Here is an 11,383-nt window from a genome sequence, read left to right on the forward strand (position 1 = left end):
ACCTAGGGAGTGCAGATTGCCCGTAACTAGTATCTTCATGAATTGTAAGTTTAAAAATAAAAGCAATTCTGGATGACTAAATACAAATAATTACCGAACTGTCCATGTTGATATGACACAGCAGTTCAGAATTTATTTTAAAATAACTGTATACTACTACAGTAATACTCCCTTTTTATTTTTTTAGGTACCTGCGTTTGATTGCATCCATGTCCAGACGTTGCTCACTTGAGCGAAAAGGAACAACCTTCAGAAATGGAACGTGCCGCTCCTGCGCCTCCTCTGACCTTTCCAACCCCGACGCCTCGACCGTCTCTGCCGCAACGGAGGTGTCGCTGTCCAAGCTGTGATTCCGACAAACACAGGTAACACATGAGAGCCCGAAACAAAAAAACAAAAAGATTGTAAAGCAAGCAGGTGTCTCTTGACTCACCTGAGAGTGGCTCTGAGTGGTGAGGCAACAGTCAAAGGTACAGTGAGTAGCAGCAGAACGGCTATCTCCATACCGTAGTGATCTACGGAGAAACAATTTCGTCAATTTATGGTCTGGAAGGATTTCTTTCCAAAAATGTTCACTTACCAGCTAAAAAAATGGCAAAATCCGCTGTTTAGAGTGAACCTTCAATCCAGAGGTAGTGTCAGTGTCGCTTTGTGATGGTCAAGTCGCTTTCGGATCTTTTATAGGCAGAAAAAGCGAAGGAGGCGTGTCTGGACTTTCCTCATGGTCACTCGGGCCAACTCCCATCCTCGTCATCTGGGGCCTTTACGTCCTAATTTATCGCACGGCTAAATGTAAGCAACTTTTTAGTAACTGCGACAACATGCCATGACACTCAAAGTGACCTTGTTTAATGTTTACGTTGATTCTAATGGCCTCCCTTTTCCCGATGCGCCCCTCCCCCCTTTTCCTCTACATCCCGCCACTCTCAGTCCACTTGCTGCTGAGCAATTGTTCCACAAATCTTTCTTTCTTTTCCATCACCTGCAGGAAACGCAGAGTGGCCCAAAATAACGCCGATTCTCCGCCGCGGGCTTTGCTTTATCGCCCCGTTTTTCCTGTGCCTTTTCCCCTTGAGTCACATTTGCCATTAAGCGTGTTTATTTCTGAAACGTCCTTCGCTCCCACCGATCCCCCAACATGCGATGTGAAGAAAAACAAAACTTTGTCGGATTATACACCCGTGTTACCACTGGGTTCCCGCGCTAACCACAAAAAATATATACTTTAGTTTTGCGATTTTGTTATCACTCCTGAGGCCGTCAGCAGTTTTTTCTCAAAATGGTGCTGAACTGGAGGCAGGGATTTAAAAAAAAAAAAAAAGTAGAAATTTTGCAATTTTACATGCTTTATTGCAGCAGGTGTTTGGGTTCTCGAACACATTCCTCATGAGAAACAATGGCTAACTGAATCACCTCTAGCACGATTACAACTGTGAATAAATTGAAAAAAGAAAACACTTTCGCACCCCCCTTCTTCATCTCTCTAGTGCACGACTTCCCACCGGGAATCTATTGTTTACCTCCACCGCGAGCAGCATCTGGCCGGCCCGTGTCGTCGGAGCGCTGAGTCATCGCCCTGTCACGAGGTAGCATAGAAAGCTCACGTCAGATGATTAAGTCGGACTTACGTGTGAATTTTACGGATTCTGTAATTTCCTCATTTACACGCTGACACATCGTCAAAAGGAAAAAGGGCTACGTGCTGAAAGAAAGCAAACCCTCTTCAGCTGACCAGCTCCTGAACTCCACTCCTTGCAACGCATGGAGCAAAACGAGCAATTTACGTGCATATTTTACGAAATTCGCTCTGCGATAAACGGAGTTCACTCGGGTCAATCAGGCAATTTCACTTGAACATTATGACTCCGCTTAGAGTATTAAAAAAAAAAAAAAGAAAGGCACACTGTCAAGTTTGACCACTGACCTACATTCTCACCAACGGATGTATGGACTTAATGCTAACAGAACCGCACAAATACGTATTACGTAAGCTAAGTCCGATACCGTCGTGATGGAGTAAAATTTACGGCGTGTTCGGACAGTTGGTCACAATGTCGCAATAAATTAAGCGTTAGCAGTGGAAATCATCCATCAGTGACCATGTTTGTTTCAACGGTCATCCGTCCCGAGTGCCCCGTTCATTTTCACCAAATATACGTCGGGGGCGCTCGGCGGGGGACCCTTTTTCCCCAGTTCTCCCTGACGCAGTGTACATCCTGTTGTTGCAGCCACCAGTTGGACACTTGAGAACCTCTCGGCCCTGCTTCCTCTACCCACTGGGCACAAGGGTGAGCATCCTGCCAGGAAAGCCCGTCAGTGCCACTCATATTATGATCTTCTTTCGGGGGCAATTTTGGGAGCTCTCAAGACACCTTCGTGAGTCCGCATGTAAACATCCTCTTCATCTGAGAGAGTCATCGGAAATTATTTGAGAATGTCACCCACTGGTGTTTTTCCACGCTGAACTTGAGAATGAATTGATCTCAGTAAAAGCGCAATTGTCTTATGGCAAATAGTGAAATAAATAACACTGCGTTGGTCGTCAACCAATCACAGGGCTGCATTTTGGAATGTTTTGTTTAATAATAGTGTCCTCAATAATTTTTTCTTTGAGTATAGTGCTTTTAGCTCTAGTTTGAGAACCATTGCGCAACACGCGAGGTGTATTCGTAATAGTAAATCGTTGTTTCGACGGCATTTTTTTTAGGACGGTAGATACATAGAGGAGAAAACGGTTTGAGCCTGCCGACACCTAGAAAAGGTTAGCCGGTCATCACGGAGATATAAACTCAGAGTCCATTAGTGGATTATAAACTCTGCGGCCCCTTCATCTCTCTTGGATTAACAGGAGAGAGAGAGAGAGGGAACACGGGGAGAAGCGGAGCGCCACCAGAACAGCGGAGAACCCAGCAGAACTCCGCACGCTGCGTCCGTCAACTCAGAAAAAGTGCCGCCGTGACAACGCACCTCTGTAATATCGTTTTATTGATAAAGAAAATCAGTCAAGGTAAGCAAACTGCGTGTCCGATTGTCTTTTGTGCACTTTAACGTCCTTTCGGCGTTACATTGTGAGCGCTCGGTGGTCATTCGTCAATCCATTAACTCCTAATCTCCGCCTCCCCGCCGTGATTGTCGTGTAACTTCCATTTTAATTATTAGAAGCATGCCGGTGGACGTGGAGGAGATTATCCGCTGCATCAGGCACGGGGACGTGAGCCTCGCTCATACCCAGCTGCAGAAATTCAACACGGAGGTAAGAGACACACGCAGAGACACGTTTTGCGGCGTGTATGACGATGGCCGCGTGTGGCTGTGTTCCAACAGTACGCCCAGTGCTTCTTCTTCGACGCAGAGGAGAGGGACAGGAGGAAAGTAAGCATCAGCTTTTACCGTACGGCTCTGCATCCGCCCGCTCAGCGTCACTCCCCGCTGTCTCTTCCCCGTACATCATCCAGCCTTCTTCCTCAAGCCGACCGCAGCAACACACACACACACACACACACACACACACACACACACACTCCATCCCCGATTAGTAATTCTGCTGTATCAGTCGTCCCTGATCCGCTCTGCCTGCGTGCTCTGTTAGACTGCAACACCCCCCCCCCCCTCCTTCCCCCGACACATAACCGTCTTTTCTACGTGAGCGCTCCGTATGTCTTTGTTTGGAATATTGATCTCGTTTTCGTTGTTCTGTCTTCTGTATCTTTGCCGGCTGCTCGTCCAAAGCAAAGAAAACTGGAAGAGGTAGAGAGGTTAAATGTTCTTCCGCTAGATGGTAGACAGTGCGTTTTGTAATTCACCTGTTGCCATTCATGTAACAGAATAATAGCTTTGCGTTTAATTCAACCAGACCAGCTTTTACTTTGACTAAGTGCATTTGTGTGTAAATTGGAATGAGATCCTTATTATGTAAAAAAATAAATGATAATCAGTTTTAATCTTTTCTATGTTTTACCAGTTCAGGAAGAATAAAGTGAGAGAGAGTACCGATTCGGACTCTGACTCCAATGAGAATGACCCGGCAGACAGAGGTGTCCTTCTCCGACAGGTATGGAGCCTACAATCGCCTTGTTGTTGAATGTTGGCGTCAGTAATTCCAGTCTAAGTATAATAACCCAGGAATAGGTGTGTTTTGTAGCAAATAGCTAATGACAGGTTCCACATACACAAAAAAAATTCATGAATAGGCGGCCCGTTCACTGTTTGTCGTTAGGGTTTGGCCGTGGTGCTGGTGAGGTTCATAAGAGCAGGAATCCCGTGTTACCTGCTGCAAGTCACTCTGCGAACGCTGAGGATCCTCTCTCGAGATAAGAGGATCCTGGGCCCCTTGGTGACTGACAACGCTCTCCTCACTCTGGCCAAAGCGGCCGGGCTGAACTCCCCTGAAGCAAACGACGACGAGCCCGACGACGTGCCTGACTCTGATTTCTACGACAACATCATAGCATCCCTCGCCCAGGAGGTCCAAACGCCTTCCTGTTGCGGGGACGACGACAGCGATGACGATCCGGACCGAGAGTGCTCGTCGACCTTGGAAGACGACGCTAAGCTAGACCTCTGCAGCGATCTGGATGGCATCAACCAGCCCAGCAGCCACAGAGGCAGCATCCATCACAAGGAGCTGGAGCAAGGGCGGAAGGACCGACGGGAGAGCAAAATGGAGAACGCGGATGAGGAGGACGACGGCGTGTCGGGAGAGGAGCTGAAGAGGAAGGAGGCTTTGAAGGTGTTGTGTAATTTGGTGTACAACAGTACGTGGGCACAGGAAAGGTTCAGCACTCTCAGGTGAGATTTTTTCTTCATTTATATTTACAAGTCAAACCACAAGTGGTATACACACACGCAACACCTCGTTTCAGGTTGATATGCGGCCTCAGAGAGCGTCTCTCCTCCAGCGTCAGTTGCCCGGCTCCCTCCAGTGTTCAGTTCTACGAATTGCGACTCACCTTCCTTGTTACTGCACTGCGACCAGAGCTCAGCGCTCAGCTTCAACAGGTGACTGAAGACTTCTTATTGCCTTGAATTTGAATGGCCTCTAAGCTAAACTTGGGCCATCCATGTTTTAAAAGAGTCATTCTCAAAATGTGGTGCGCAGGCTCCCTCTTGTGGGAGCTGAGAATCACTACATCAACAAAATCCTTACAGTAATATTGAATATACAGTGCTTAAATCTCCAAGAATGAAGAGACTGCATGTTACAGTACTTGTACTTTTAGCAGTCTACCAATTCGTCCCTCAGGAGGGAGGGGTCTCAATCCTCTCAGCAGCTCTGGAGGGCTGCCTGGGGGCGCAGTGGAAGGAGCAGTACGAGTGCGCGCTGGACCCGGCGGCGCCAGCCATTTCTCCGGAGGCTTCTCAGCGCATCATCGAGATCCTGAAAATCCTTTTCAACGTCACGCACAGATCCCACAGGCAGGCGCCCACAGAGGTGAGTTGGAAACTTATCAGGAAATGATCTTTGCTGCATTTTTTTTTTTTTTAAATTAAGGTGTCAGTACAGATACCTGAAAAATGTGTTCAATTCAGGATGATGCAGCTCTCTTCCGCCATCTCGTGGCGATCTTGCGTCTCTGCTTGATGCGGAAGTGCGTGATGCCTGAGGACACAGATGAACTGCAAGGGTGAGACTTTTCTCTCTCATCTTTTCTAACCCTAAACTACATTCTTAGGACTTTTTTTTTTTTTGTTGCGTAGTCACACAGTCAACCTGTTGTCGGCGCTGCCCCTCCAGTGTCTTGATGTTCTCCTGATGGTGCCGCTTCAGCCTGACTCGGAGCAGTGCCACGGCCTCAACATGGATTGCGTCCAAATCCTGCTGCTGTTTATGGAGAGGCGTCTCGAATCGGTAGATCATCTTAATAGAGGAAGAGTCCATTCAGCATTCTAGAGAGACACATTTTCTTTATCTCCTGGCAGATCATTTTGCGTAGATTCTGTTTTCTGTATAACCCTCGTTTATTAGAGGTCGGTTATTGCAGTGCAGTGGGCAACACCAGAGTGCTTTTCCTCTTCTCAGGGCGATAAAGTCAAAGAGAAACTGACGCCAATCCTCAATCTGCTGACAGAGAGCTGCCGGGCACACAAAGAAACGCGCCACTACATCAGGAAATATGTAATGAGCCTGACAAAGTCATGGCGACGGTAATGGAAACATCAATATTTTGACGAAATAACTCCACAGGTTCTGCCTCCCCTGAGAGATGTTTCTCAAAGGCCGGAAGAAGGCTGCACTGTGAAGAGCCGCCTGATCCGTCTCATGACTCACCTGGATACGGACCTCAAACATTGTGCCGCTGACCTCATTTTTGTCCTCTGCAAGGAAAATGGTAACCAGCCGTCATTATGGGAAAAACAAATGTGTATGCCAATTACAAAAAAAAAAAATGTCAACATATTTGAAAAAACTGCATATTCCATTTCCCTCCCAGTCAGGCGTTTTGTCAAGTATACAGGCTACGGCAACGCGGCAGGCCTTCTGGCCACCAGGGGCCTTTTGGGTGGCCCGACATCCCGACACTCGTGCAGCGACACCACCTACTCCAGCGACTCGGACTCAGACACCGAGGAATACCGTCAAGTTAAAGACCGAGTCAACCCGGTGACGGGGCGAGTGGAGGCGGAGCAGCCCGACCCCATGGAGGGCATGACGGAAGACGAGAAGGAGGAAGAGGCCAAGAGGCTGATTAGAATGTTCAACAAGCTGTCCAGGTCGGCATGCGGTACAATAATCCCACGGGGACGGAACCCTGATGTGAATTGCAAAAAAAAAAAAAAACGATAATTGGTGCCCCTCAATAAAACGTTTACGGATAACAGATGCACCAAAGATGATTCCCAAGCACTACTTTTATATCTGACATGGCTTTGCCTTGTTTTTGCTAACATGACACGGATTATAGTAAATCTCCATTCCAGTTTGATTGCCTGTATTAAATCATCTGAAATGTTTTCAGGGATAACATCATTCAGCCAATGGGAGTGGACGCTGATGGGAAGCTGGTCCCCATGGCAGGACTGCGGGAGGACAGCCTCACCGAAGAATCGGCCTCAGATACAGATGAAGTTGAGAAGAATCAATGAAGTACAATTTTATCATTCAAATATCCTTTTACTGCAGTGGTTCTCAAACAAAGGGCTGGGGACCCCCCGGGGGTCCGGTAACCGTACCTTGAGGGTCTTCAAAATTAATTAAGGTAAATTTAGAAAAAAAAATTCTATTAGTCTTATTATGAGAATAAAGATGTATTTTTGAAATTCACTTTTGTAGCCTGTAAAAAAATATATCTACAATAAGATTATGATTTTATCTTGGAAAAGTCTTTTTTGTTGGTGATAGGAGGAGGGCTCTCGGAAATATTTCACCCCTGTGAGGGGTCCCTGGTCCCACTTTGAGAACCTGTTTTAATGCTTAAATATTTATGATAGTAGGTAAGATGAGTGACAACCAAGAGATGGACATTCACTTTTTAGACATTTTCCTTCCCTTTAGATTTCTTATTTATTTAGACATTTATGGAATTTTTTTCCAAATTTTCTCGAGGTAAGACACATAGGAGACAAGCTGTTGAATGAAAATGACAGATGTTGTGATTTTTGTGATTTAAGATGCATCTTCTCATTTCATAATTAGTCAGCATTATATGTTATTATATTGAAAGTCATTTTTCATCTGATGAAGACTGACGTGATTATAGTGATTAAACAAATGATGAGAACAGGATGACTGGCATTCTCCTTCATTGCGCTTGCACACGAAGCAGTTTTTTGCAGCGGCACGAGGAAAGGTAAGGAAAAATGTAAACCTTAAATACACCCTTAAATACACCCTGAGAGCATGATGTGTCCAAAAAAAAAAATAATAAGGCCCGGTGTCAGCCTAGGATCATCTCTTCCAGCGACATTTGCAGGTCGACGGATTTCAAAGAGGACGCGCCGCCCTCCACCGCCATGTTCTTCAAGAGCTCCAAAGATGTGAGCACCACCTGACAAAGGTGTGGATCATTTTCTTAATATCTTAATCAATACAATAATGCAGTAACAGTAGACCTCACCTCCACTGTGATGAGTTTCTTGGACAAAGGACCCTTTTGTGGGTCAGGCCATTTCTCACCCAAGCACAGGAAAAGAGAGCAGGATGCACATGGTGTACCTTCAATTGATATGAAGTCCAGGATTCCTGAAGGAGACAGAACTATCAATCTAACCATAAATGCCACACATGAGATGAAGGGGGGCGGGGATAATCCTACCACGGAGAAAGTCCTTGAACGGGTAAAGCGGGTCCGGCTGCAGTTTGGAAATTTCCCGTGGGACTCCACTCTGGTCAAACTCTGAGAAGCTCCAAAAGGCTTTGCTTTCACCTCGTCTCTGGCCGTAAACGACGTCGCCCGACACGCCAATGTCCAAGCCCCCGCCCAGCTTGTCCAGGATGCACTGTGTCAGCTTGGCTTGGGTTTGATCCTTGATGTTGACCGGTCTCGGCAAGGAGACCAGAGTCAGGCCCGATTCGTGGTCCAACACCGGCACCGCCTGTTCGGGCCTGAAGTTGACATGTTTTGAATTCTTGTGCCCTTCAGTAACTTGGCCACTAGGTTGCAGTATAACAGTTTTTGTTTTGACGTTACCTGTAAACTAAGCGGAATCCAGCTTCGTTGGCAACCGGCTCCTCCAACACCTTCTTCCCTCTGTAGTGCACAATTATCCGGAATCCGGTCTCTGAACACGTAAGAGAGAAAATGTATTGCCTTAGTTGATATTCATGATAAATAATATATTTATTGTCATTCAAAATCTTGACAGTTTAATTTCACTTACTGAGATGATCTCCATCCTTGGTTTTATTAACATCATCTAAAAACTGCTTTGCTAATTGGCCCTCGAACGCCTCGTCCACAGCTCCCTCCATCGGATGCGCCGGTTGCCCGGGGAAACCAGCTTCGCTGACCGCATCCTCTACCCCTACTGGATACAACTGTTGCCACGGCAACGCACCGCTGCCAATCACAGGCTGACGCTGGAACTCCTGTTGCTCGGGAGGAAACTCATAGGCTGCCGGAAAAAGTTGGGAAGAAGTGAATAAATCTACAGTGCAAAGAAAGGTACCTTATGGGCTCACTGCCGCATTGTTGGATGATTTGAATCCAGCAGTTTTAAGGGTGAATAAAATTGCTGGTACCTGCTTGAGGCCCAATGTTGAGACCCGTGAGACATCTTTGCAGAATGTCCTCATGGGGGGTGGATTCTGTCAGCAAATTTTGATTTAGACCAGGGAAGGCCGTCATTCGACTTATTAATACGGGCGACACTCACCTTGGATTGGATGACAGAGATTCTCATCCGTGAATGAGAGAACGTAGGTCTAAAAGGCAGACATATTTGATTGCGTTTTTCGAGAAGGCCAACACACACAACACATGCACGTACTTGGATGGGAGGACTTTCACGGTGATCCGGCTCATGTTGGCTGGGTGATGCAGCGGAAAACATGTCTAAAAAGAAAAAAATATATATATTATCGATAAAATTCAGTGAGCAATCTGTGGCTCACCTTCTGAAGTCGACTGATTCGGCCAGCGATACACCTTGTGAGGGTTTGAGGTGTCATTCTTGTTGTCCAAGATCAATTCGAACCCTTTGGCTCGCAGCGCGGAGCGGAAGTTTCTCTTCCACACTGAGGAATCTCCGTTGATGTTCCCTTTGCCGCTCACTTTGGCCCAGTTCTAGACACACATTCAAATTGCACAAGAACAACTATTCAGGCATCGGGGGTGCCTCTAATGGAACCCAAATAAAGTTCGATTAATCTGTAGGCTTTTTCTTCTGAGTTTTTAAATTTCTTAAAGTTTTGTGTTTAATCATTTGGAACCGTTCCTAATTTCTTCCACCTTGTCTAAAGGCTGCAGGTCCAGCTAGAGAACAACAGCTTGAACTATGATGACGTCACCACCACACTTGTCGGTAAGATGTTTTTTTTTTCTTTTAGGTGATAAGCAGTTTCAAGAGGGGTGTGTATTCTTTTTACATTCGCTGTAAATGAACAAGAGGCCTGTAATATTTGTTAATATTGCACCCTCCCACTAATATTACTTTGTTAAAATGCATTCATTTTAATATGCATAAATAATAATATTTAATTTAGTTTATGAACAGGTCAGTTGATAAATTAGAATTAAATTACATATAAAAATTCTGATTTCAAATGTTCATAAATTATTTCAAATAAATGTTGTTATATATGAAAAAATATATATTTAAATTCAAATTAACCACCATATTTTTCACACACATTTGAACAGATGTGCAATTCCGTACCTTGAAGATGAGAACATCACTCTCAGAAGAGTCTTGTCTCAAAGCGTGCTTCCAAGGGATGCAAAATTCAGTATGCTGCTGGTTGGTCCAGCAGACGCCAGGATAACTGCCGCTGTTAATCTGATCCCGAAGCCACTCGATGAGCAGAGGTTTGGGATGAGCCATCTCTATCAAAGTAAGGACACATTTTAAACTGAATATAAACAGCATGCACATTGCTTTTTTTTTTTTTTGGCAATGTATGAATAGCTTCCATGACAACTGAACACCATACTGGTTTTAAAACCTCAATTTATATACAATGGATATAAAAAGTCTTCACACACCTTTTGAATGGCAGGTTTTGTGGTACAAAAATTATAAAAACGAGTTAAGTCATTCTAAAGTTTTTTTTTTTAAACCATCCACCTTCCTATTTCAGCCTTTACAGCTCTAAACATTCCTGACCACTAGAGGGCGGCACTGTATCATAGACGTCAAAATGGATTTCAAATCCAACAATGAATAAAATGATCACAATCATGTTTTTCAAGTTTTTTTGAAACGTGATTTCGTCATTAAATTAACATACCACAACTACTTACTTTACTTTCACAAAAACTGCAGGAGCGCTAAATTAATATACCACAACTACTTACACAATTCTCCCGCAACAAAAACTGCAGGAGCTGTTAAAGTCGCATCCTCGCCTCTTTTTTATTTCTTCATATAAAAATACATTTATCTATATTGAAAAATTTATCGGGTTCGGGTTTCAATAACGGTATTCGAATATGCTATTCCGTCTTACAAAGTAGAAAAACATCGTGGCTCTAATAATGTCACGGACGGAAGCTACCATAAATAATACCACAAATCTTAATATTTTACCTGGAAAAGTAGTCAAGCTTTGGATGCGTTGTGTTCCGTTTGCGTCGCTCTCCAAATGGCAATATGAACTGCGGACTTTTGAACCTCAGCATTTAAGTGCTTTCCCTGGAAACCACACCGAGATTTCACTTTCGTTTTCCAGACGTCATCTGGATTTCCCAACTATCGAGCCCCCAAGCACACAGCTGAATTCCTACAC

General features: G+C 45.0%; 3 protein-coding genes across 10 annotated transcripts in view; 2 read left to right on the forward strand and 1 right to left on the reverse strand.

Moving 5' to 3' along the window:
- LOC125990902 (integrin alpha-M) overlaps positions 1 to 1,642 on the forward strand; it is a 58,747-nt gene extending 57,105 nt beyond the window's left edge. The window contains exon 28 of the transcript XR_011086146.1: positions 1,632 to 1,642. The gene's annotated coding sequence lies outside the window, so the exon portion shown is untranslated. The remainder of the gene's footprint in view (positions 1 to 1,631) is intronic.
- LOC125990911 (synembryn-A) lies at positions 215 to 7,723 on the forward strand. 8 transcript variants are annotated; one of them, XM_049758281.1, is made up of 19 exons: positions 324 to 365; positions 685 to 792; positions 1,488 to 1,586; positions 2,229 to 2,288; positions 2,708 to 2,761; positions 2,849 to 3,007; positions 3,160 to 3,253; positions 3,325 to 3,372; positions 3,730 to 3,747; positions 3,962 to 4,051; positions 4,217 to 4,788; positions 4,863 to 4,998; positions 5,243 to 5,431; positions 5,530 to 5,624; positions 5,698 to 5,848; positions 6,020 to 6,115; positions 6,185 to 6,329; positions 6,432 to 6,711; positions 6,957 to 7,723. In XM_049758281.1, the coding sequence occupies exons 7-19, from the start codon at positions 3,164 to 3,166 to the stop codon at positions 7,081 to 7,083; spliced, it is 2,037 nt and encodes a 678-aa protein (XP_049614238.1). In that variant the 5' UTR covers positions 324 to 365; positions 685 to 792; positions 1,488 to 1,586; positions 2,229 to 2,288; positions 2,708 to 2,761; positions 2,849 to 3,007; positions 3,160 to 3,163; the 3' UTR covers positions 7,084 to 7,723. The 8 variants fall into 8 exon arrangements, with proteins under 8 accessions (XP_049614241.1, XP_049614245.1, XP_049614244.1 ...); XM_049758289.2 differs by lacking the exon at positions 2,708 to 2,761; XM_049758284.2 differs by lacking the exons at positions 685 to 792; positions 2,708 to 2,761 and having other exon boundaries at positions 215 to 365.
- On the reverse strand, positions 7,216 to 11,344 carry irf3 (interferon regulatory factor 3). The gene is made up of 11 exons (XM_049758313.2): positions 11,185 to 11,344; positions 10,315 to 10,481; positions 9,551 to 9,722; positions 9,427 to 9,491; positions 9,313 to 9,361; positions 9,179 to 9,244; positions 8,818 to 9,051; positions 8,628 to 8,718; positions 8,253 to 8,542; positions 8,055 to 8,179; positions 7,216 to 7,985 (listed from the first exon to the last, which is right to left on the reverse strand). Exons 2-11 carry the CDS (start codon positions 10,477 to 10,479, stop codon positions 7,875 to 7,877), a joined length of 1,368 nt encoding a protein of 455 aa, XP_049614270.1. The 5' UTR covers positions 10,480 to 10,481; positions 11,185 to 11,344; the 3' UTR covers positions 7,216 to 7,874.
- Positions 11,345 to 11,383: the final 39 nt, after the last annotated feature.

This window comes from Syngnathus scovelli, chromosome 21 (assembly GCF_024217435.2).
Source record: "Syngnathus scovelli strain Florida chromosome 21, RoL_Ssco_1.2, whole genome shotgun sequence".
In the NCBI taxonomy this organism is placed as follows: Eukaryota; Metazoa; Chordata; class Actinopteri; order Syngnathiformes; family Syngnathidae; genus Syngnathus; species Syngnathus scovelli.

Excerpts from the sequence above, each read along its gene's own strand:
- LOC125990911 (XM_049758284.2), top strand. The coding sequence starts at position 3,164 with ATGCCGGTGGACGTGGAGGAGATTATCCGCTGCATCAGGCACGGGGAC. Across the intron at positions 3,254-3,324 it reads TGCAGAAATTCAACACGGAG|TACGCCCAGTGCTTCTTCTT; the intron begins GTAAGAGACACA and ends GTGTTCCAACAG. Across the intron at positions 6,712-6,956 it reads ATGTTCAACAAGCTGTCCAG|GGATAACATCATTCAGCCAA; the intron begins GTCGGCATGCGG and ends AAATGTTTTCAG.
- irf3 (XM_049758313.2), bottom strand. The coding sequence starts at position 10,479 with ATGGCTCATCCCAAACCTCTGCTCATCGAGTGGCTTCGGGATCAGATT. Across the intron at positions 9,052-9,178 it reads CAACATTGGGCCTCAAGCAG|CCTATGAGTTTCCTCCCGAG; the intron begins GTACCAGCAATT and ends TTTTTCCGGCAG. Across the intron at positions 7,986-8,054 it reads AGAAACTCATCACAGTGGAG|GTGGTGCTCACATCTTTGGA; the intron begins GTGAGGTCTACT and ends CACCTTTGTCAG.